General features: G+C 44.2%; 1 protein-coding gene across 1 annotated transcript in view; it reads left to right on the plus strand.

The window, feature by feature from the left end:
• The window catches only part of LOC140346823 (netrin receptor UNC5C-like), a 237,606-nt gene extending 216,391 nt beyond the window's left edge, over window positions 1-21,215 (plus strand). Inside the window, exons 13-17 of the mRNA XM_072433028.1 lie at window positions 1,634-1,867; window positions 13,070-13,219; window positions 14,850-15,014; window positions 18,323-18,501; window positions 21,042-21,215. Of these exons, the coding sequence (XP_072289129.1) occupies window positions 1,634-1,867; window positions 13,070-13,219; window positions 14,850-15,014; window positions 18,323-18,501; window positions 21,042-21,204 (891 nt within the window). The 3' untranslated portion in view covers window positions 21,205-21,215. The remainder of the gene's footprint in view (window positions 1-1,633; window positions 1,868-13,069; window positions 13,220-14,849; window positions 15,015-18,322; window positions 18,502-21,041) is intronic.
• The last annotated feature ends 4,194 nt before the right edge of the window (window positions 21,216-25,409 follow it).

Below are 25,409 nucleotides of genomic sequence, written 5' to 3' on the forward strand. Positions count from 1 at the left end.
AAGTTAACGAATAACCTCGTCAACTACACTTATCATATTACCAAACTCCTCCAAAGTACAAGGCGAGTAATCCGCACATAAAGTCTCCTCATAGTCTGTAATTTAAACCCTTTGAAAGAGCGTGACGCCGACGCGACGCTACTCCCCCCCCCCCCGTTCTTTAACTGCCTCGCCGCCAAACCTCGCAGTCAGCAGGTTCGGCGAAGTGTTTCTCTACAAATCGCCCGTCGATGTTTGACAGCGGTCGTGGTCAGACTCGGCCGCGCCCGTCTCTGCTTACTCAGACTTGTTCGCATTAGGGAAATGAGTCCGGTCTAACGGTCCACTCGTGCTAATGGACTCTCGGACTCGGCTTAATGCGCTGTTCATTTGTAAACGGCGGCTGGAGCGTCGGGGCCCGGGCGCGGTGAACACGCAGGAAGGGGCCCGGGCGCGGTGAACACGGCGGGGGTGAAAGTGCGGCGCGGAGGCGGGGAACGGGCTCGATACTCCCAGACAGGGGAGCATCGTGCGTGTTCTTTCAAAAAGGGACATGAATGCATACGGTGGGGTTTGATAAGTCATTTCTGTGCTTAAAGGTAAAGGGCAAACAAAAAGAATCACACAAAAAATATTCTAAAGTAAAAAAAATATTGGTAGAAACATTTAATTATAAAGATTCACACACAAGTTACATGCAAACAATAAAAATATCCCCCAATCTTTTTCGGCCCCCAAGCTGCTTCACTGGACTTTTAGGCTACAATAACATAGTATAGGCCTTAATCATGTGAACCTGCAATATAAATGTGTTTGTTATGAGAAATATAATTATGACTTACTTATTATCATTTGCCTACAGATGTTAACTTTGAAAATAAATTATGATGGTCACAACTAAATAGGCTAATAGACATTTAATAGTATCATCATCTCACTTGTAGCTCTTCTATTATATCAGTCATTGTTTTTGGGCTGGGCTTGATCTGCTTTGAGATTATACACCAATCAGGATCTCCCAAATGAAAGGAACATTCATCAGTGTTCTCCGTATGTTTTATTCGCAAGGAATCTTGGTATTTTGAGAACAGGAACTACTTGTCCAAGACAAAGGCGGGGCCAGTGAAAATGGAGGGACCAGCAGAAAGGGAAGGGTCAGCGGAAAGGGCGGGGTCAGCGGAAATGGTGGGACCAGCAGAAAGGCTCGGGTCAGCGGAAAGGGCAGGGCCAGCAGAAATGGTGGGACCAGCAGAAAGGCTGGGGTCAGCGGAAAGGGCGGGGTCAGCGGAAAGGGCGGGGCCAGCAAAAATGGTGGGACCAGCAGAAAGGCTGGGGTCAGCGGAAAGGGCGGGGTCAGCGGAAAGGGTGGGGTCAGCGAAAAGGGCGGGACCAGCAGAAAGGCTCGGGTCAGCAGAAAGGTGGGGTCAGCGAAAAGGGTGGTAAGGGTCAGCAGAAAGGGCGGGGCCAGCGAAAACAGATGGGTTCATTTTTTAAATAAAATCAATAACAAAAATGATAATAATACCAATAAAAATATCCCGGTGTAAAATGAACCGAATGTAAAATGTAACAGTTCAACACTAAGACTGTGACATAAACTCGAACACAGCGCATGTCCTGTAACAGTTGTTCTTCTCCTTCTCTCGCGGTGCAGGACGTGGTGGTGGTGGGCGAGGAGAACTTCACCACGCCCTGTTACGTGCAGATGGACCACGAGGCGTGTCACCTGCTCACAGAGACCTTGGGCACGTACTGCCTCGTGGGTCAGTCCCTGGTCCAGGCCGCCGCCAAGAGGCTGAAGCTGGCCGTGTTTGGCCCGGTGTCCTGCTCCACGCCGGACTACCACATCAGGGTGTACTGCCTGGACGACAACCAGGACGCACTCAAGGTAAAGACCAGGACGCACTCAAGGTAAAGACCAGGACGCACTCAAGGTAAAGACCAGGACGCACTCAAGGTAAAGACCAGGACGCACTCAGGGTAAAGACCAGGACGCACTCAAGGTAAAGACCAGGACGCACTCAGGGTAAAGACCAGGACGCACTCAAGGTAAAGACCAGGACGCACTCAGGGTAAAGACCAGGACGCACTCAAGGTAAAGACCAGGACGCACTCAGGGTAAAGACCAGGACGCACTCAAGGTAAAGACCAGGACGCACTCAGGGTAAAGACCAGGACGCACGACGCACTTAAGGTAAAGACCAGGACGCACTCAAGGTAAAGACCAGGACGCACTCAAGGTAAAGACCAGGACGCACTCAAGGTAAAGACCAGGACGCACTCAAGGTAAAGACCAGGACGCACTCAAGGTAAAGACCAGGACGCACTCAAGGTAAAGACCAGGACGCACTCAGGGTAAAGACCAGGACGCACTCAAGGTAAAGACCAGGACGCACTCAAGGTAAAGACCAGGACGCACTCAAGGTAAAGACCAGGACGCACTCAAGGTAAAGACCAGGACGCACTCAAGGTAAAGACCAGGACGCACTCAGGGTAAAGACCAGGACGCACTCAAGGTAAAGACCAGGACGCACTCAGGGTAAAGACCAGGACGCACTCAAGGTAAAGACCAGGACGCACTCAAGGTAAAGACCAGGACGCACTCAAGGTAAAGACCAGGACGCACTCAGGGTAAAGACCAGGACGCACTCAAGGTAAAGACCAGGACGCACTCAAGGTAAAGACCAGGACGCACTCAGGGTAAACCGCTTTTGGATAAGAGCAAATCATTGAGAAATGTGACATTATATTAGTTATTTTGCAAAACTCTTTACTTAATTTGACTTATTATAGTGCAAACATCAGTCATGGCTTCTTTCATTTCATGCAACTGGTTTGACTGAAGTTACCTTACTATATAACTATACTTTATAAAAATAACACCTTCATTTTCCTTAGCACGAATAAAGACTTATGAACAATTAACAAATCGTTTATTACAGTATTTTCCGCACTATAAGGCTCACTTAAAAGCCTTTAATTTTCTTATAATCCAGTGCACCCTATAGTGCTGAAAATACGGTAAGCCTGATAAATAAATAGAGCATTATTCAAGTTACAAAGCCTGTTTCATAAAAAATGAAAGAAAAAAAAAGTTAATGAATTAAGTCGATATCTATGTCTATCTTTTATGTTTTATTAAGGCTATTAACAGAGAAATTATTATTAGAACTTTTTTTGCAAATGATAAAATGTGTTTTGCAGAGGTACAAACGTTTATTTAAGTCTCTAAATTAAATTCAATCTATAAAAATGTACTTTTTTTTTTTAAGGTTAGGTTTGTATATCTCTTCCAATCCCAAACCAATTTATTTCTGAACGGGGAAAAACAATTTCAAGGTTTATGGCAAGGCACAAAAACAACTCAACTTTTAAAATACTTCTCAGAGTAGTTTTCAGGCTGCATACATTTACTTCTACATGGGTAATATTATTGTGCTGTACTTGAGTAAAAGCATTGGTTCCTCTTCTCACTGTGAATACATCTACAAACTTTATTAAATCAAATTACATTATAAATAAAAAATCTAACGTTAAGTCCAGATAGTATACAGCGAAAACAGATCATTTTTCAAATAAAATCTTAGCAATAACAAAAGATAATACCAATGAAACAAATAATAATTCAATAAAAAGGGGCATCCCATGAAAAGAAAGTTTGAGGCACATTTCAAAATTGTTCCATTTAGATCAGATTGTTTTAAATTTGTCCGTTTCTAGGTTCGTCCGCGTGTCCGTTCTGGCGTCGGTGCAGTTTGTTTAATACATTGTGTTGTGATGCCCTTTTTCCCGTCCGTCAAACGTACGCTCCAAAAGGTATCCATCTATATTGTCCACGGCAGGGGTTTCGAGGCCCAAACACATAGTTCTGAAACAGAGTGTGGCGGTGGTGTCATGGTTGATTTCAGTCCAATATTCATGTGCAACAGGACCTTCCAAAAACACGTGATAGCGACTAGCCTCCTGGCAAAGTGCGTTTTTTTACCAGATACTCTTTGGGAAACACAAACTGAACTGAAACTGAACATGAACTGATTTATGACAAAAAGTTGGGTGTCATGAACGTCAGAACGGAGCCAATTTACGAGGCTGGAACCAGGCGTTGAGTAAAGAGTCTTTAATGATATAAGAACAGAAAACTACAAAAACTCTTGGTCAAGAGTAACGAAAACAAAAGATCTTTCCAGCGGTGGGCAGCGCCAGCAATCGCGGTGTCGGAGGGCAGACGAGAGGCGTAGTCAGGTCCGTTCCAGGTTCAGTACACAGGCAAGACAGCGTTACCAGGGGATTGGCGGACAGGGTTAGTCTCAGGACGGTCCAGGGTCGACGACGGCAAACAGGAATCACGAGGGACAAGCAGGAATCAGAGTCAAAAGTCAAAAGGTAATCAGTATCAAAAACGCTTGAATGCTGGTGCTAACAGGGCAAATACAGACAATCTCGCCCTGAGACAAAGAACCCACACACTAATATGCTACACCCAGTGATGAACAATCAGATACAGCTGTGAACCCACTCACAGGTGTGAAGAGCCTGAGAGACAAAGGGGCGGTAACCAGGGAGGCGAACAAGAAGGGAGGGGTGAAACGAAGAGGGGCAGAGACAGAAACACCCTGAGTAAAACTAGACAAACTATACATCACCAGACAGACGGTGGCCATGACATCGGGTTGAATAAGATTTTTCTGAAGTAAAGTTACTCTTACTTGGGTGCAATGTTTGGCTACTCCACCTACGTCTATAATAACGATGATAATAATATAGTCAGAATTTCCCATTGCGTTGGTGATGGTCGAGACCAGCGTTTCTCCAGCTGCGGTTCAGTACCTTTAGGCGGACATTTAGATCTGGTGGTACTTTGGTGGTCCTTGGTGTAAAAAGCAACTGTTATAGACGTTAGATTTTGGAACACAGCTGTTACTAGTCATCTATTTAAATGAAGTGAATATTTTCAACTAAATGTTCAGAAATATGCGTAAACAAAGTGAATATTTGCACAGTATTTTCCTCCTTTTATCCTGACACAAATCTCACAGTCGCAGCTTTGAGGAGGCGTGTAGCGTGTGCTCACGTTCGCTCGCCTTTTGTCTTTGCAGAAATGAACGGGAAATTCTCAAACAAAACCTGGGTCGAGCCGAGCCTAATGTGCGCGCGCCTCCGAGTTTGAGTCTCATCCCACAGATTAGGTCTTTTATGCACGTTTTCATAAGTTTATTCGAGTTGCTGGCGGTTCTTTTTCACATGGCGGCGCCGTGTGTTGCAAACGTGGCGTTGGCGTTCAAAAGGAAAAGCCTGAGGATGCGTGTTTACAGGTGTGTGGGAGGAATGGATTATTGAGGAACATCGTGGGAGGATTTCCATGTTAATAAAGCGGCAAAACAGTTAAATGGTCAAGAACGTGTTTGTCTTTTAAGATGTGAACAGCTTGATTATGCCAATCATCAAATCAAATCAATTTATTTTTGTAAGGCCCAAAATCACAACAACAGTTGCCTCTGAGGGCCACAGGGAGAAATGAATCAACAATGTCTGTGGTGGCGATGAAGTCAGACAATGTCTGTGGTGGCGAGGGACGATGTCCCAGGGTCCTCTGTCCTTAGACTCTCCTTCTCGGCCAGGAAAAACTACAAAAAAACCTCTTTGGGAAAAAAGCGTAGAAACCTGGAGGAGTTCCAGTGAAGGAGAGATCCGACTCTCACAGACGGACAGACGGACACGAGGAGACTGGAGCTGGACCCACTCTTCAGGCAGATGAGGGACCGTCTGAGTCGAGCTGGACCCACTCTTCAGGCAGAAGAGGGACCGTCTGAGTCGAGCTGGACCCACTCTTCAGGCAGAAGAGGGACCGTCGGGGGCGAGCTGGACCCACTCCTCAGGCAGATGAGGGACCGTCCACACAGGGCAGGGACCACTTCACCAGGGGAGGGGCATCTGGGTCCACAGGTCCTCAGGAGTGAGAGAAAGAAAAGAAGGCGGTGAACAGTTTGCAAGTGGAATCAAAAAATAAATATTGTTTGATAGCATAAGTAGTCAGAAGAAGAAGAGGATAGTGCTCAAGCTGTCATACTTCCCCCCGCATAGTTACTCCTAGGGCAGCGTAGCTAAAGCTGTGGGTTTATGTTTCTGTTCCTAACTAGTCTGACCATAAGCGATTTCGAAGAGGAACGTTTTAAGCCTGGACTTAAATGAAGAGACTGTGTCAGCATATTTAACATGGGTCGGGAGCTGATTCCATAACACAGGAGCTTGGTAGCTAAACGCTCTACCTCCTACAGTACTTTTAGAGGCTCTTGGGACCACCAGAAGGCCGGCATTCTGAGAGCGAAGAGCTCTGTTTGGATGATATGGTTCTATAGCATCTTTGAGGTAGGATGGGGCCATGTCATTTATGGCTTTGTAGGTCAAGAGTAGAATTTTGAATTTTATTCTAGACTCGACGGGGAGCCAGTGAAGAGACTTCAGCACCGGCGTAATGTGCTCTCTTCTTTTTGTTCCTGTTAGTAATCTTGCTGCTGCATTTTGAACCAGTTGAAAGCTTTTTATGGAGCTTTTAGGACACGCTGCAAGCAGGGAGTTACAGTAGTCTAATCTAGTCGTTACAAATGCATGGATAAGTTTTTCGGCATCACTTTTAGGCAGGATTCTTCTGATTTTGGCGATGTTGCGCAAATGGAAATAGGCTGTTTTACAAGCTTGATTTATATGAGCTTTAAATGAGAGCTCCTGGTCAAATAAGACTCCAAGGTTTCTTACAGTAGAACTGGAGGCTACACTGACATTGTCCAGTGTGACTATCTGCTCAGATAGAGAGTCTCGTAGATGCTTAGGGCCAAGCACAATGACCTCGGTTTTTTCAGGGTTAAGAAGCAGGTAGTTAAGTGTCATCCAGGTTTTTATCTCCTTCACACAAGCACTAAGTCTGTCTACTTGATCGCTCTGATCAGGTTTCATTGATAAATACAGCTGAGTGTCATCTGCAGAGCAGTGGAAGTTAATGTCATGCTTTCTGATAATGTGGCCTAATGGCAGCATATAAAGAGTAAACAGAATTGGACCGAGTACTGAACCCTGTGGCACACCGTAAATTACTTTAGAGCTTGGTGAGGAGCTCTGGTTTACATTAACAAATTGGAACCTATCAGATAGATAGGATTTAAACCAGCTGAGGGCTGTTCCTCCAACACCTACATCACATTCTAACCTCTGCAGTAGAATGTTGTGGTCGATGGTGTCAAACGCTGCGCTGAGGTCCAACAGAACCAGGATTGAGACCAGTCCATCGTCAGCGGCTAATAACAAATCATTTGTGACTTTAACTAGTGCAGTTTCAGTGCTGTGGTGGGCTCTGAACCCTGACTGGAAAACTTCAAATAAGTTGTTGTCCTGCAGGTGGCGACAAAGCTGTTTTACTACAACTTTTTCAAGGATTTTAGAGACGAAGGGAAGATTTGAAATAGGTCTGTAGTTTACCAATAGGTCGGGATCTAGATTAGGCTTTTTCAGAAGAGGTTTAATGACTGCATGTTTGAAGGACTGTGGAACATAGCCACTTTCGAGTGAAGTATTTATTATATTAAGAATAGGGTCTATAATTAGGGGAAGAATGTCTTTGAGGAGTCTGCTTGGAATGGGGTCTAGGACACAAGTTGAGCTTTTAGAGGACATAATGGCTGAAGTTATCTCTGCTTGATCAACAGCTGTGAACCTTTCTAAGTTTACAGGTGGATTTATATGGGACGTTAGATTTACAGCTTGGGCTAGTTCAGGGCTAATAGCGGGGGTAATTTCATCTAATTTATCTCTGATTGTTTTTATTTTATTATTAAAAAATAGGAGGAAATCATCAGAGCTAAGTGTAGCTGGGATTGAGGGCTCTACTGCGCTGTGACAGTTTGTTAGCCTAGCTGCAGTGCTGAAAAGGAATTTAGTGTTACTTTTGTTGACTTCTATTAGATTTGAATAATATCTGGTTTGGGCCTTACGCAGAGCCTGCTTATAGGACAGCAGGCAACTTTTCCATGCTTTTAGGGATTCTTCGGTGTGAGAGCGACGAAATAATCCCTCTAACTTTCTAACTTTTTGTTTATGTGAACGCAGTTCTTGGTTGTACCATGGGGAGGCGCGCTTTGGCCTAATGACCTTCTGTTTTAACGGCGCGACAACGTCAAGAGCAGACTTCAGAGAATTCATGGTCAAGTCGACACATTGATCACTTAAACTGGGACTAAAACTGTTCTCAGCAGGATCACATGACATGTCACTGAATATTGGCTCTATTATTTCTTTGAATTTTGAGATAGATTTTTCAGATATTGTCCTTTTCATTATAACTTTATTTTGTGGGACTGGATGATCTTTAAGAATAAACTGAAAGGTAATTAGGAAATGATCTGACAATATAGGGTTTTGAGGGAGGACAATGAGGTCACTAATCTCTGTTCCATACGTTAGGACAAGATCCAGAGTGTTCTTGTGAGTGTGAGTCGGTTTATTTACATTCTGAGTGAAACCAATGCTGTCTAACAAGGCGCTGAAGGCATTACTGAGAGCGTCATCACTCATGTTCACGTGGATATTAAAGTCTCCAACTATAACTATTTTATCCCAGGCTAACACTAAGTTTGTATATAAAGTCAGAAAACTCTGTTAAAAACTCTGAGTAGGGACCAGGAGGTCGGTAGATAACTATGAACAAAACTCCTTTTTGGTTTTTCATATTTGGACATGTGATTGACAGCATAAGGCTTTCAAATGAGTGAAATGCATTGTTAGTTTTAGGGCTCATGAGTAGGCTTGAGTGGGAGATCACTGCCACACCACCACCTCGGCCTGTGCTCCTGGCAGTCTGAAAGTTAACATGGGTGGGTGGGGTGGACTCATTTAGTCTGACGTAGTCGTCTTGTTGAAGCCACGTTTCAGTTAGAGCTAGAAGATCTATGTTATAGTCACTAATTAATTCATTAACTAAGAGCGATTTGGAGGAAATTGCTCTAATGTTTAGCAGTCCACATTTTATGTGTTTATTCATTTGTGTATTTGTGTCATTTGTGATTGTTATTTTCCTTAAGTTATTTGGTCTGACGCCTGAAATATTTTTTCTGAGATGTGACTTTTTGGCATTATTTGTACGAGGGACACGAGGGACACGAGGGACACACACAGTCTCTATCTGTCTTGAATCTGAACACTTCACATGTAACAGAACGGGCGAGAGTTCAGCGACAGAGGAGCGTCTTAAACTGCTGCTCTGCACCTGGGGCTCATCCCTAGATGGTCACTTAACACGACTAAAGGCCCGTTCAAACCGCAAACGCCTATTCGCGCGTTATGGCGAAGTTGGACGCAAGTACGCATGAAGAAAAACGCAAATACGCCGCGTTCACGACGCAGCGAAGCAGAGACGAAATATAGTAAGCAGACGCACGTTTGCCGCGTGCGCATGCGCAGTGGAGGTGTTGTCAGTCTGGCTTCTCTAATGGCGGATCAAAGTTGAGAAAGTGCCTTTTGCGTATTTGCTCTTCAAAGCCCAAAAACGGAGACGCTCGGCGGCGTGTCTGGAACCACCAGTGATCCCAGTTGAGTCAATACCATCATTTGCTTCAAGACTGGATAAACATCGCTCTCAGCTGTAGTTTCGTTTGTCCCGGGTCCTGTTTGATGACTTGTTTTCCCGCATTGGTGCGCGGACATGTACCAGGACAACAACTACAGACGCCTGTCCATCTGTCCATCAGGTCAGTACACAAATATTCATGTCTGAGCGCAATAATAAAGTGTATGTACTGTGTTTGTGCTGTGTATGTGCTGTGTATGTGCTGTGTATCTGCTTGTGGTTGTGTATAAAACCAATGAAAAGTACATAGATAGTAAAAAATTATATTTTTTTTTGTAAAAAAAACATAGTTTTCATAGCGTTAATATTTTGTTCTAGTGCACCATTTAAAATTCGATTGTGGTATATTTAATGAAAGTACAAGTAAACTAAATTTAGGCTATATAGTTATTTGTTTGTTTTATTATTCAGATCTCTTGCCACTGGGGATTCTACAGGACAATCACCAGCAGCTTCAGGTCCACAACAGAGGACTGGACGTCCACAACAGAGGACTGGACGTCCACAACAGAGGACTGGACGTCCACAACAGAGGACTGGACGTCCACAACACAGAAGTGTTTTTGATAAAGGGATTTTCATATTTATAGCAAAAACCACATGCTCACTCAAGATTGAGCCCAAATGTCTGGTTGTTTACACAGAATGAGATAAAGTTAAATGAATAAAACAGTGAGAAGCTTCTCAGCTCTGTTCTCTTTACTTCTGTACCTACTTGTGCGTTGTAACACTGAAATTTCCCCATTGTGTAGACTAATAAAGGATTATCTCATCTTGTTTTTGTTTATGATCTTGAATTGTGGTAAATTAAATAAGTACATCTTTAAATAGCCACTGAATTTCCCACAGACTCCCCAGTATTATATATATGAAAAAGATGCATGTAAACAGGACACACATTTTATAATATAAAATAATTTATTTTGTGGAAAAATAGAACAGTAAATAACTATATATATATATATATATATATATATATATATATATATATATATATATATATATCTCTCTATAGATATATCTCTATAGATATATCTCTATAGATATATCTCTATATCTATATATATATATATATATATATATATATATATATATATATATATATATATATATATATCTATATCTATATATATATATATATCGTCTGCCATTGTTGTGGTGCCGGTTCTTCTCGGGGTGAAATGTTTACGTACGTCACCGGAGCGTCATCTCTGATTGGCTGCTGCACCGCCGCGCCGCAGAAAAGCTCAAAATTCTGAACTTATTTGCGGCGAACCGTTTTGATGCATTTGATGCTTATACGCCCGTCAAAGCGTCTCGAGCGGAAAACGCAAAAGCGCGCCCGCCTCGCCGCGCTCCTCGGCGAATCGCGCCGCAAATAAGCGGAAGCCGCGCCGCAAAAACGCAGGAGGTGCTCGACGCGCGTTTACATAGACTTTGAATGTAAACTGGACGCTTTTGCCGCACCGGTCTGAACGGGCCATAAGACTATCGGTCAAATTCCGAACTAATAGGGATGTACCCTCCGAAGTCGGATGGATGCCATCCCTGCGTATGAGCTCGGGCTTTCCCCAAAACGCACTCCAGTTATCAATAAAGACAACGTTGTTTTGAGGGCACCATCTGGATAACCAGTTGTTGAATGCTGAGAGACGGCTGTACAATTCAGCATTGATCCGATTGGGCAGAGGACCAGAAAATATTACAGTGTCCGACATCGACTTCGCTAGGTCACACACCGCGGCTACTTGAACTTTGAGCACCTCTGATTGTCTCCGCCGGGCGTCGTTACCGCCTGCGTGAACCACGACTCGCCGGAAACGGGTCCTACTCCGCTTTAAGATCCTAAGGTTTCCTTCGATGTCACCCATTCTGGCCCCCGGGTAACACCTAACGCTAGCAGCTGGCAGCTTCACGTCTCTAACAATAGAACTCCCGATTACAAGAGTTTCTCTCGTGTGTTCAGCGGGCGTGTGATCGCTGAGGGGAGAAAACCTATTATAGACGTGAAGCTCACGGCGCTCTGAGGTTCGGCGTTTAGCGCCTTGTCCCCTCCGAACTGTCACAAATTGGTCCCTATTCTGTTCCTGGTCTAGTCCCGGCTGCACGGGAGACGCTGAGGGGCTGAGCTCGGCCTTACTGCTACTGCTAATGCTAATGCTACGCCCTGCAGCGCGGTCCGGTAGCCCTCGCGCTAAAACCGAACTATAACTGGACTTAAGCTCCTCTAAACAGCGGATCCGCGCTTCTAACTCCGTAACCCTGGCCTCCAAAACTACCACTACACTGCACTTCACGCACCTGTCATCAGAGAAGGAGCCAGGGTTCTGACTCGACATATGACAGCTCAAACAGGTAAAGGTAGATCCAGCCATGACGCTAGCGGCTAGGCTACGCTAGGCTAGTTCAGGCTGGAGCTAGAGAGTGAGGAGGGCTTTTTAATCCACGAAATACTGAAAAGCGAGCGGCTTGAGGCTCCGGATTGTTTGCGGAGAAATCAAACGTTCACTTTCGTGTATATGATGCGTAAATAGTGTGTATAATTCGTGGATTAATCGGTAAAAGGCTCTAAGAACGAACAGCTCTGAAAACGCGACACACTCACCGGAAATGACGTCACAAGATCGACCAATATGACTTTGTTCAGAGTTTAGGGAGAAAATCACAACCAAACTAAATCCACGAATGTTGAAATAGTATCAAACCTGACTAAAAACATCCCCAAAGTGAGTACAATGTTGTCAAATACTGACGGAGATGCTCAGCCACGCTTTTATCTTCACGACTTACACGTTTTTACTTCTTTTAAATGAGACCGATCATGCAAAATTGACTTTTAGGACCTTTAACCTGTATTATGATTGTTTCTACTTCTTATTGAACCACTGGAAGCTGTATTTGGAGTAATTCATGCACGTTTTACTCTTTATTCAAGTCCTACAACTTTACTTTCTTGAACGGCGACGTGCGCAGGATTCAGCGCGTCCGCGCTATCCTGAACAGCAGCGCTCCATCGGGCGACGCACAGAAAACTGGTTTCTTTTCGTTTGAGATCAATATTACGATCTAATGTGGCCAAAACATAATGATCCACGGGAGTTGTAGATTTGAACTATACGTGGCAGACACAAGCACAATCGGTCTTCTTTAGTAAGCTCTTCAAAGACAACATGGAAAGGCCCTCCATTTCCTCTGTATTTTACCCATTTCTGTTTTTCCATCTAAAGCACCTCGTGATTTGCATGTGAAGCGCTCGATACAAATGAAATTGAATTAGTTGTTTACTTACTTTTTGTTTCATAAGCATAAGCCAAAGTAATTACAAAAAATGATCCTTAAAGCAAGTAAAGACTGAAAAATACCATAATTCTCATAATTCATTTTTGAAGAGAAAGAGGTAAAAAAGGTATTGTATCATGTGTTGCGTGGCGGTGCAGAGTGTCAGTAACAACATTGTCGTGTGGCCGTGTGCTGCAGGAGGTTCTCCAGATGGAGACGCAGATGGGAGGAAAGCTCCTGGACGAGCCAAAGACCCTCAGGTTCAAAGACAGCACTCACAACCTGAGACTGTCCATCCACGACGTGCCTCAGCCGCACTGGAAGAGCAAACTCATCGCCAAGTACCAGGTAAGACAACGAAACGCCAAGTACTAGGTAAATCAAACTCATCTGAAAGTACCAGGTAAAACAAACTCATCTGAAAGTACTAGGTAAAACAAACTCATCGTAAAGTACTAGGTAAAACAAACTCATCTGAAAGTACTAGGTAAAACAAACTCATCGTAAAGTACTAGGTAAAACAAACTCATCTGAAAGTACTAGGTAAAACAAACTCATCGTAAAGTACCAGGTAAAACAAACTCATCTGAAAGTACCAGGTAAAACAAACTCATCGTAAAGTACCAGGTAAAACAAACTCATCTGAAAGTACTAGGTAAAACAAACTCATCGTAAAGTACCAGGTAAAACAAACTCATCTGAAAGTACCAGGTAAAACAAACTCATCGTAAAGTACCAGGTAAAACAAACTCATCTGAAAGTACTAGGTAAAACAAACTCATCTGAAAGTACTAGGTAAAACAAACTCATCGTAAAGTACCAGGTAAAACAAACTCATCTGAAAGTACTAGGTAAAACAAACTCATCGTAAAGTACTAGGTAAAACAAACTCATCTGAAAGTACCAGGTAAAACAAACTCATCTGAAAGTACTAGGTAAAACAAACTCATCTGAAAGTACCAGGTAAAACAAACTCATCTGAAAGTACTAGCTAAAACAAACTCATCTGAAAGTACCAGGTAAATCAAACTCATCTGAAAGTACCAGGTAAAACAACGAATTGTCAATGTTTGGTCGGCTAAAACACCGTTGAGCAATGAATCAACTAAAATACTAATACATTGGTATATGATTAAGCCCAGCTTTGATAGTAAGGCACACACAGGAAGTTTTAGGAAAAAGTAAAGTCATATTAGAGTTCGAACTGTCCTCCTGAACGTCACACCTGCAAAAAAAGTTACCCACTGCACCTTTAAGTATGATAACTTTTCAAAATGTGACATCAAAAAGTGAAAGATTGGACAAAGAAGAGGGCCAATCTTTCTTTTTTATCTGAATAGAAAAGGTCTCAGGGGTCAGCTCAAGCGATCTTCAGATTGAAAATGACTTTCCGATGGAAATTGAAAATTCTTGACGACCTTTGAATCTTTTTCTACTCTATGGGCCACTCCTGGACAAACGTCTTCATTCTGCCTCAGAACGGACGGCAGTGCCACAGTCAGCCATGTTTTTCCATCTGTCAAATGAACAAAATCAATCAATCAATGTTATCATGAAATATAGTCTGAAACATGAGGTCCTAAATGATTCTCAGGATTAAGAATGTCATGATTATTTAATGAATGGATATTTGTGAGTATTCAGGTCACAATATACAGTAAGAAATATACATTTGTAATTGTTATTATTTTAGCAAAATCATTAAATCATTTTATTCCACTTTATGACCAAAAACTAAACTTAATTGTGAACTGCTTTTTAAATCTTGCCGTTTAAGTCCCTTTCACTTAAAAGCGTTCAAAAGCTGGTCACACCCAAGAGGAATTTGGATATATTAGAGAATTTTGAAAGAAAGGGTGATATTTTGTGTTTTTTATCACCAAGAAAAGCTGTATTTGGGCCATAGTTTGTGCTTTCGAGAAACACTCTTCACGTCCTCCTAACATAGTTCTGTTCTTGTTCCGTTCTTGTGATTTAGGAGATCCCGTTCTACCAGGTCTGGAGCGGCGGTCAGAGGAGCCTCCACTGCACCTTCACCCTGGAGAGGCTCAGCTCCTGCTCCACAGAGCTGACCTGTAAGCTGTGTGTGAGGCAGGTGGAGGGAGAGGGACAGATCTTCAGCATCGCCACCACCCTGCAGGAGGTCAGCGAGCACCAGGACGCACACACAGCTGACCGGAAGCACCGCTCTGTCTGAAGCGCTGCTGCTCCAGTTAGACTTTAATCTGAGCCTAGAAAGTACTAGGGGTGGAGCAATACTGTGTTGTCACAATTTGATACATAGGTGGCAATTCGCATATGATTTCCGAACCTTTTTCAATAAGTTACGATGTTACTCATCTAAAGCCGAGGTCAGGAGTTTGTTTTGTTTATTTGGTTTAATAAATTACGTTACAGCTTTTTTTTAAATCATTATTTTTATTTGTTTATTTTTATTTTTTTATTTTTCATTTAATTTTTTTTTATTTATTTTTATTAAAAAATATATACATATTTTTTTTTTCATTATTATATATGTTTTTTCATTTCTTTTACGTAGTTTATTTTTTTGTATTTTTTTTGTATTCATTTGATTTATCACATTTGATTTATTTGATTTATAAAAAAAAATTTGCTCTGAATTTTTTATACCAATAATTGAAAAAGTGCCTCATAAGCGTTGGTATCAGGTCTTTCTATTTTGTGCATTCACTTCGATCATTAATTCAACAAAAAGTCTCTTCACCTCCTGACTTTTTCACGTCTTCTCATATTCACCTTTAATTATCAAGTCTTGTTTAAAACTGAGTGTTCAAAAGTTCATATTTCAGTCATTCCTGGATCTATCGACGAAAACGTGACAGAAAGATAAGACGCACCTCTGTCAGAACGCAGCGGCAGGAAGTCTTTACGTTCCACTTCCTGTACGCGTCTGTAAAAGAACGGCAGACTCGATCCTTTCCTACGCGAACCCAAAACGACCGCACTGAAGAACAAGCGAGAACCGAACCCAACGCGCCAACGTTTGATCGAGAAACGCCTGGTTCGATAGCGTTTTGAGAATCGTTCCAACCTTTTTAGTTAGTATGAGTTATTACGAACCGTTCAAGTCAAAAGCCGTTTTATTACGCTACAGTTTTTGAGTCGGTCCCGCTCTTTTTGGCGACGATCCTCAACCGTGAACGCCAACATTGCATCACGATGTACCATCCCGGAAATGCTGTTCCACTCAATCTTTCATTTTCCACATCAACTCCCTTTAGTCAGATGCAATTGTGCTTTGTACAAATCAATCATCTCCCACTCGTCCGCTCTCTCCTCATCATCATCATCTACTTGCCGTTCTGTTCTTCTTCCCGTCGTAATTCAACACATCCCGGTCATTTCGCCAGGACGATGTTGACTCCGCGACTTTGTCTTTGGTCAGCCAGAAACAAGGAAATTGAAAGGTTTTCCTCCGGACAAAGCGCGAGTGTCGTCGACGTCATCCGTCCGTCAAAAACAGACGGACGCGGTGACATCGGCGGTGTAAATGGGACGTTTAACGGGGCCTAATCTGACGGCGGACGCGAGGGTGTGTCGTCCCCCGAGACGGAGACGGTGCCGGACAGGGTTTCTGCGCCTCGGGGGGTTTAAAAATGCATGGGAAAAGATGAAAGGGAATTCTACAGGACCACGATGGACCTGGACAGAGGAGGGGAGGGAGGGAGAGGGGGAGGGAGAGAGAGAGAGGGAGGGAGAGAGAGAGGGAGGGAGAGGGAGGGAGAAAGAGGGAGGGAGAGAGGGAGAGAAGGCTCCTCTTCCCTGAGCCCAAGGTCTAATGTCGGGTGAGGAGTTTGGCTGTGCTCCTCTTCACCTCCACGGCTCTGATCTATCATTCATACAGGAGCAGGAGAGGTCACACAACACCAGGCCTGTGATGAGAGAGGGAGGGAAGGAGAGGGAGAGAGAGGGAGGGAGGGGGAAGGAGAGGGAGGGAGGGGGAAGGAGAGGGAGAGAGAGGGAGAGGGGGAGGGGGGGAGGGGGAAGGAGAGGGGGAGGGAGAGAGGGGGAGGGGGAAGGAGAGGGAGGGAGGGGGAAGGAGAGAGAGAGAGAGAGAGAGGGAGGGGGAAGGAGAGGGAGAGAGAGGGGGAGGGAGAGAGAGGGAGGGGGAAGGAGAAGGAGAGAGAGAGAGGGGGGGAGGGAGAGAGGGGGAGGGGGAAGGAGAGGGAGGGAGGGGGAAGGAGAGGGAGAGAGAGGGAGGGGGAGGGAGAGAGAGAGAGAGGGAGGGAGGGGAAGGAGAGGGAGAGAGAGGGAGGGAGGGGGAAGGAGAGGGAGGGAGGGGGAAGGAGAGGGAGGGAGGGGGAAGGAGAGGGAGAGAGAGGGAGAGGGGGAGAGAGAGGGAGGGAGGGGGAAGGAGAGGGAGGGAGAGGGAGAGGGGGAGGGAGAGAGGGGGAGGGGGAAGGAGAGGGGGAGGGAGAGAGGGGGAGGGGGAAGGAGAGGGAGGGAGGGGGAAGGAGAGAGAGAGAGAGAGAGAGGGAGGGGGAAGGAGAGGGAGAGAGAGGGGGAGGGAGAGAGAGGGAGGGGGAAGGAGAGGGAGGGAGGGAGGGGGAAGGAGAGGGAGAGAGAGGGAGGGGGAGGGAGAGAGAGAGAGAGGGAGAGAGAGGGAGAGAGGGAAAGAGAAGGAAGAAGGAGAGAGAGGGAAACGAGAGAGAGAGGGAGGGAAGGAGGAAAGGAGAGGAAGAGACAAAAGGAAACGAGAGAGAGAGAAGGGAAAAGAGAATGCGATAGAGACAATGAGAAAGAGATAAAAAAGGAAATGACAGAAAGAAAGAAAAGGAGAACGAGAGAAAAGGAGAGAGAGATGAGTCGAAGAAAAAAAGAGAAAGACAGTGGATCAAAAAAAGAGACAGAAGAGAAAGAGAGAATACAGATAGGCCAAGGGTTAAAGGTCAACAGAGCAGGGAAGAGAGACTGTTTATTCTGTGGGAGGAAGAAAGAACAAAAGATGAGACGAGGTCACAGAGTGCAACGCACCAACGGCCCCCGAGCTGGAGCGGGGCCCCTTATCAGGGAGATGTGCTGAGTGAGAGGGTGAGTGGGTGAGTGAGTGAGTGAGTGAGTGAGGGGGTGAGTGAGAGGGTGGGGGGGTGAGAGGGTGGGGGTGAGTGAGAGGGTGAGTGGGTGAGAGGGTGGGGGGGGTGAGTGAGTGGGAGTTTATCTCCAGTGCAAATGGTTTCCATAATTTACACAATTAATTCACTATTTCTTAACTCTTACCTACTACGTCCCGATCGATCTGGCGCTCGTCGTTTCTAGTTTGTTTGTCGTTTCTTTCTGCGCGTTGTGGATATTTGCTGTTATTGCTGGTTGCTAGGAGATACGCAACATTGGAACGCCAAGTGCATTGTCTATAATGAAAACTATGAAAAATGACTTTTGGAAATGACCCTAAAAAGTTCCCCGTCTAATCCCTGTCTCCTCTGTGTGCAGGAGGTCCAGTGCATAGACACCTCCCTGATGGACCCGGCCAGTGCCATCACCACGCTGCTGGGCCCGGGCGCCTTCCGCATCCCCCTGTCCATCCGGCAGAAGCTGTGCGGCAGCCTGGACGCTCCGCAGCCGCGCGGCAACGACTGGAGGATCCTGGCGCACAAACTCAACCTCGACAGGTGAACGCACGATCGCACAGACTCAACCTCGACAGGTGAACGTACAATCGCACAGACTCAACCTCGACAGGTAAACGCACAATCGCACAGACTCAACCTCGACAGGTGGACGCACAATCGCACAAACTCAACCTCGACAGTTGAACGCACGATCGCACAGACTCAACCTCGACAGGTGGACGCACAATCGCACAAACTCAACCTCGACAGTTGAACGCACGATTGCACAGACTCAACCTCGACAGGTGAACGCACGATCGCACAGACTCAACCTCGACAGGTGAACGTACAATCGCACAGACTCAACCTCGACAGGTGGACGCACAATCGCACAAACTCAACCTCGACAGTTGAACGCACGATCGCACAGACTCAACCTCGACAGGTGAACGCACGATCGCACAGACTCAACCTCGACAGGTGAACGTACAATCGCACAGACTCAACCTCGACAGGTGGACGCACAATCGCACAAACCCAACCTCGACAGGTGAACGCACAATCGCACAGACTCAACCTCGACAGGTGGACGCACAATCGCACAAACTCAACCTCGACAGTTGAACGCACGATCGCACAGACTCAACCTCGACAGGTGGACGCACAATCGCACAGTTACCTAAACGAGAAGTAGTAAAAATGTCAAAATGAGCCCAGTAAAGTTGCATAGGGCTCCTTACACTACTGATATGAATGAACTATGTTTATGGGAGGTACAATCAGCTAGAGCGAGCAAAATAATTGTGATCGCTCTTCATAAGTACAGTGTTCAGACCAAACGGCTCCCGGAGTTGTGCTGCTTTCAAAGACTTGTATAAACGGTTCGGGGAAATGCAAACCGGTGTGGCAAATAGAGCGAATGATTGTGATTAAAGTGTCAGATGCAGAGAGCGGATGCAAACATGAAGGTCATACCGCAGACATGAAGGTCATACCGCAGACATTAAGGTCATACCGCAGACATTAAGGTCATACCGCAGACATTAAGGTCATACCGTTCTAATAAAACAGAAAGACTTTGTCACTGCATTTATTTACATACTGGCGAAATAAAGGAGTCATTAACGTTCCTGGATTTGTGTTTAATTTGACTAATCCACCTTTAGTCTGTCTGTGTATAGCTGCTTTGATTAGTTTATTTAATTTTAATCACGTTTTTCTGGTCCGAAGGCTTTATTTGACAGGGCAATTGTCGTGTGAAATGAGGGGAGAGAGGGGGAAAGACATTCGGCAAACGGACGAAGCTGTGAAGCAAACCCACAGAGCCGTGTTTGGTGACAATGGCACATGTGGTTTATTTGTAGAGCACGAGCTTGACATAACAGGACAAGATCAATTAAATCACATAGAATCTAAATAATCCTTTTCCTTGATCCAGGTAGAGAAGATTAAAGGTGCATCATGTACCTTTTTCTGGCAGGGGTCCAACACCTGCTCATCTCCTTGGGGGCGTTCCACTGTATGGAATTCAATATCTACAGGCGTTTTTGTTGCTAAATAATACCTTGAAATATGTGTAATTTTACTAGGAGTTGGCTTGCCTCTCCATAGATCTGACCTGTAACCTGATCAATAAGTTTAAAGGGCACATTTTATGCTAAAGGGACTTTTTTGAGCTTTTTAAACCCTGTTCTAGCATTATTCTCTCACGAAAAACAGACCTGTCGTAGCGTTTAGCTTCATTCACACTAGTTTGGTGAATCCTGGTGAGAAAGACCTCTCCCCTCCGAGCGTCGAAAACACTCCGCTCTGACTCTCCTCCATAACCGTTTCCTTGATCTGTGACGCTCTGAGAATCTTCTGTGTTTTTTTTACCATTGCATTTCTCCCGTCTAATCGTGATCAGTACTACTGCGTGGCTACCTAGCATCGCCGAGAAAACTTTCCAAGACGCAGCGCGCAGTGTAACAGTAGATCTAGCATGTTTTGCGTTGGTAGAACTGACGCTTCTAAGTGTGCAGTCTTAGACACGGCAAAACGCGTTTGAGAAAATGTGGTAAACGGTTTAAAATGTATATTTGCGATATAAAGGCGCGCAGCAGACAGGGAAACAGGCGCGCGCTTTCGCCGGGACCGCGCACAGACTCCCGCAGGATTCTAATGAAAAATTGTTTCACGCGCTCTTATCTTTTGACTTAATACCGCTTCTTATATTTCATTTAATGCTATTTTGCGTTGTCGGCGGTACTTTATGCATTTTTTTAATAATGATTTATTTCATTTACATTGTAGAAATCAATTATCTAAGTGCGGCGGATCCGTAAACCAAGCAATAAAATAACCGCAGCCTAAGGCAATTTTAATTATGCGTAATATTTGTCATTTAATGCTGTGGAACATTCTAGATAAGAACATTCGCTTTATCCATGGAGACAAGTTACATTTTGATCACGTTCTCTTCATGAGTTCCAGCTTCCTGTTCGTAGGTGATGTTTGAGCCCATTCAAAAGACATAATGTTTCGTTTTCAACTCTTGATCGCTACGGCAACGCTGTTTGTTTCCATCTCTCTGTGACTCGTGCGTCTCTTTCCATGTGCAGATACCTGAACTACTTTGCCACCAAGTCCAGTCCGACGGGCGTGATCCTCGACCTGTGGGAGGCGCAGCACTTCCCGGACGGCGACCTGAACGAGCTGGCGGCGGTGCTGGAGGAGATGGGTCGCTACGACAACAGCCTGGGCACCATGACGATGGACCACTGACCGCAGCGTCCGCGCGCGCCCGGGATTAGCGCTGCCACGGCGACGTCGGGCCCGCGCGCCGGACTCCGCGTCAATTACGAGCGGCCCGCGGCGCCGAGGAGGGAAGCGGGCGGTCGCCGTGGGGACCGAGGATCACCATGACGACGCAGGGACGGCGATGCAGTGTGTGGCGCCTACGAGATTCAGGAAGTTTCACGCCTAAAGAACTTTTTATGTGTTTTTTTTACTGAAAAAAAGGAAAAGAGAGAAGGACACGAAGGGAAATACAAGAGGATCATTTTAGAGATGAATTTATCGTCCTATATTATGCTACATTTACCTTATATGGCACTTTTAATCATGCTAATGCGGCGTTCCCAAATCAAAAACATACACGGAGCAGTGTTTTGTTTCATTCAGGCATGTTTGAGTTGTCAGTTCTTCCTTTTAATGTCATTTATTTAGTTTAGTTCAGTTTAATATTAAAGGTTGAATGGACGATTTTTTTTGGCCCAAATCCAAGTCTTATTTCCTCGTGGCGTGGACGGCCGATTAGTCCTGCCACGTATCAATCATAGAACTCACCTACCGCTCACCTGCAGCCGCGTCAGGTTGGCCCCCTTTTTCCGCGTGCCTAAGCGCATGGATCTATCATAATATAGTTCCCTCAGTGTACGGGACAAAATGAAGACGGAGAAAGACAGTTGGAGCTGACGCAGAAGTGAACAGAAATCTACGGGAGACGAGAGATGCGATGCGATCCGTCGCGCTAATAAACAAACGCACGTGTGTGTTGTATCAGTCCGCACGGGGGAGTGCACATGCGCACTTCCGCCTGCGTTCGCAAATCGCCGAAAAATCGTCCATAACACCTTTAATTTTCCATGGACCGCGTGCACATTCCTTCATCTCACAAAAGTAAAGCTGATCAATTACAATTACAACCAACATTAGCGCAGTAAAATACACAATAAAATGTCACAATTTCCGACAGTTTGGGTTTGGAATTCACAGTGTGCTCCTCCGTGTTTTTAAAGTCCTTACTCTGTTCGGGTCTGAGATGATCTCCACTCTGATGCGTCTCAATTTGAAGCTCCAGGCGTGTTATTAGCTTAATTTTGCCGCCCCCTAAATCTCACTCAAACGTCTGAACATGAAACAAAACACGTCTAACAACACGTTTACAACACGTTCGAAACCAAAACAAGAGCGTTAAGTTTAGCAGAATATAGGACTTTAAGTAACGGGTCGGCGTGTGGAGTCTGAGGTGATGAGACGGGCAGCTTTTACTTTGGTTTGTAGCGTCTCCATGGAGATCTCTGAGGTTTGTGGGGTCATTCCAGGTCAGCACGTTCTACATGTCCATAAGTCATAACTCATGTCTAGGGTGACCACCTCAGACCGGGAAAGTGGGACGGATTTTTGTGATGTGTTTGGTCGAAATTTATTCATAGTTTATTGATACAACTTATACAGTGAAGAAAGTCAGTATTTGAAAGTATTTGAACATCCTGCGGCTTTGCGAGTTCTCCCACCAGATATTATGCAGGGCTCTGAAATACTCCACGGTGGTGCAACAATGGAAATCACATTGTATGATTTTGAAGCAAGTTATTTGTATGTTATTGCTGCAAATACGCGGGGGGAAATCTGTGTTAATATTTGGTACAGAAGCCTTTGTTTCCAGTTACAGAGGTCATAGGTTTCCTGTAGGTCTTGAGCAGGTTTGCACACACTGCAGCAGGACTTTGGTCCACTCCCCCACACAGATCTTCTCTAGATCTGTCAGAGCAACACAGAGTTTCAGCTTCTCCAAAGATTTGCCATTAGATTTAGGTCTGGAGACTGTCCAGGCCGATCCAGAACCTCGATCTGCTTCTTACAGAGCCACTCCTTGGTTCTCCTGGCTGTGCTTCAGGTCATTGTCATGTTGCAAGACCCAGCCACGCCCCATCTTCAATGCTCTTAAGTCTCTGGGGTCTTCTGACAGCTCTTTGGTCTTGTCCATGGCTGTAGATGGCGTCTCACTGATTGTGGTGTGGACAGGGGTCTTTGTGTAGCCAACGAGCTCAAACAAGTGCTCCTAATTTAGATGAATAATTGGAGCAGAGGTGGACTTTTTAAAGGCAGACCGACAGATCTTTGAGAGCCAGATTTCTTGATTTTTGATTATTTGAGTCATTACAATCTATAAACTGTAACGTATTGAGTATTTTCCAACTCTCCGAGATCCAAGTTCAGACCTCCGAGGACTTCCGAACGCAGCATCTGGTCCGACCTAGATCAGAGCCAAATATAACGGGCCACAAAAGATATTTCATCAAGAATCACAAATCCTATGTATATGCTGGAAGTTAGACATTGGGTTTCAGCTTCCTGTTACTATAAATGCAAAAAACACTATTCTTTTGTTTTGAATTCAAACATATAAACATCAAAAGTCTATATCCTTAATTAAATGATATAGAGCGTTTGTATGAGTGTCAGGAGATCACGTCTGGAAGGGTCTAGAGGCAACATTTTACAGCCCAGAAAGCCAGAATGCTGAAGAAATTATGCTTTCCTTTTCCTTTTTTCTTTTTCCTTGTGTCCAGAACAAAAAAAGAACGGCAGGTGGTCGCCCTAGCAACAACCGCAAACAAGAGAATACACTCTAATGTTGGCTTTTCAAAGTTCAAATTTGGGAAAGTGTTTGTAATTTGAACCGTTTAGTCATTTTCTGCCTAATGTTGCTGCTTCACATGATCGAAAACACTTATGACGGAGCAACATTTGTGCAAGAATAAAACAAACTCATGACAAACTGACAGGAAAAGAGGGAAATTGTTGGAAAAAAAGCTTAAATTGTCAAGTTTTTCTCTTTTATAAAGTCAAATGTCATGAAATCATCACAAATATCAGTGCAAAAGTCAAAAAAATAACTTTCAAAAACCAATGTTGAGTGTAATTTTTGTCACGTTCTCTCCACCGTATCTTTGCGTGGTCAGTAGCGCCCTCCAGTGGCCTTCTCATTGAACAGCATTTCCATTTGAAATCATGTACATCATTTTTTATCATATTTTATCCCTTTATTTTTGTTACTATCGTTCTTAATCTCTCACTCCAGAGTTTATGTTTTGGGTAAAATGTGAAGATTTAATGTAAGATACAGAATATTTTGTGACATTTTGATCCTGAAAAGCAAAACGTGCGAGGGGGGGGAAGAAAAGTGCATTACTATTATTATTTTTTATTTTTTTTTGCCTCGTCTTTTGAACAGAACAGGGAAGTAATTAACGGTGAAATGTAATATAATTTTATGGCCATATGAATTTCAACATCAGGTATGCGGACGAGATTGTACTGACTGCAGAAAGACAGAGAAGTGTTCCCTGTTTTGACTTTGATTTGTGGGTATTTTTGGAGATATTTTGGAGTTTTTAAACAGCTACAGTGGGAAAGCCTTACGAACGAAACCAAGCAAAAATGTACAGTGTAATGACATAGGGCAACGCGCATCCTTTATTTGTTTTTAAGAGTATTGAGGAAAAAACAACATTTTTTTCAAAATGTTTTCACATATTGAGTGAAAAATTAAATGGTGAAATGATTATGAAGCGTCGATGAGAAGAATCTGGAGGAACACAGAGAGAACATGCAAACTCCTCGCGTACAGAAGGTCTCCCGCGGTCGAGGACTTGAACCAGGAACCTCTTTGTCTGGACTTATGGGTAATTGCAGCGGTGGTGGATGAAGTACTACATTTTGAAGTAAAAGTACAGCTACGGGAGCAAAAAAAACTAAAAAAAGATCTTCAACAAAAGTAAAAGTACCACATTAACTAATCGACTGAAGTAAAAGTATTGAAGTACCCGTTTAAACATACATCGTGGTGATATTTTTGGTTGCTGGGATTAGTCGGTACGTAATCATAATGTGCTTAAGAACATAAGGAAAAATACGTTGTACTTTTCAAGTCCAGCGCAAAGAAATTGGTGAAGTAAATGTACAAAGTATCCAATGCAAATACTACCTAAGTACAGTACTGATACCTTTAAAAGTGAGCTTAAGTACGGTACTTTTACTTTTGTCCTTTCCGCCACTGATTTGCAGTTACATACGTTTGATATGAAAGGTGCAATACGTACCTTTTCTGAGAGCGTTTCTGCAACTCGTTTTGATGTTCTTTCTTTGCCCCGAATGTTCCGCAGTACGGTATTAAACTCATCTACGTTTAGTAAAACCCT

Source organism: Eucyclogobius newberryi, unplaced genomic scaffold (assembly GCF_026437365.1).
Source record: "Eucyclogobius newberryi isolate DKJ021-1_F unplaced genomic scaffold, fEucNew1.0.hap1 SCAF_6, whole genome shotgun sequence".
In the NCBI taxonomy this organism is placed as follows: Eukaryota; Metazoa; Chordata; class Actinopteri; order Gobiiformes; family Gobiidae; genus Eucyclogobius; species Eucyclogobius newberryi.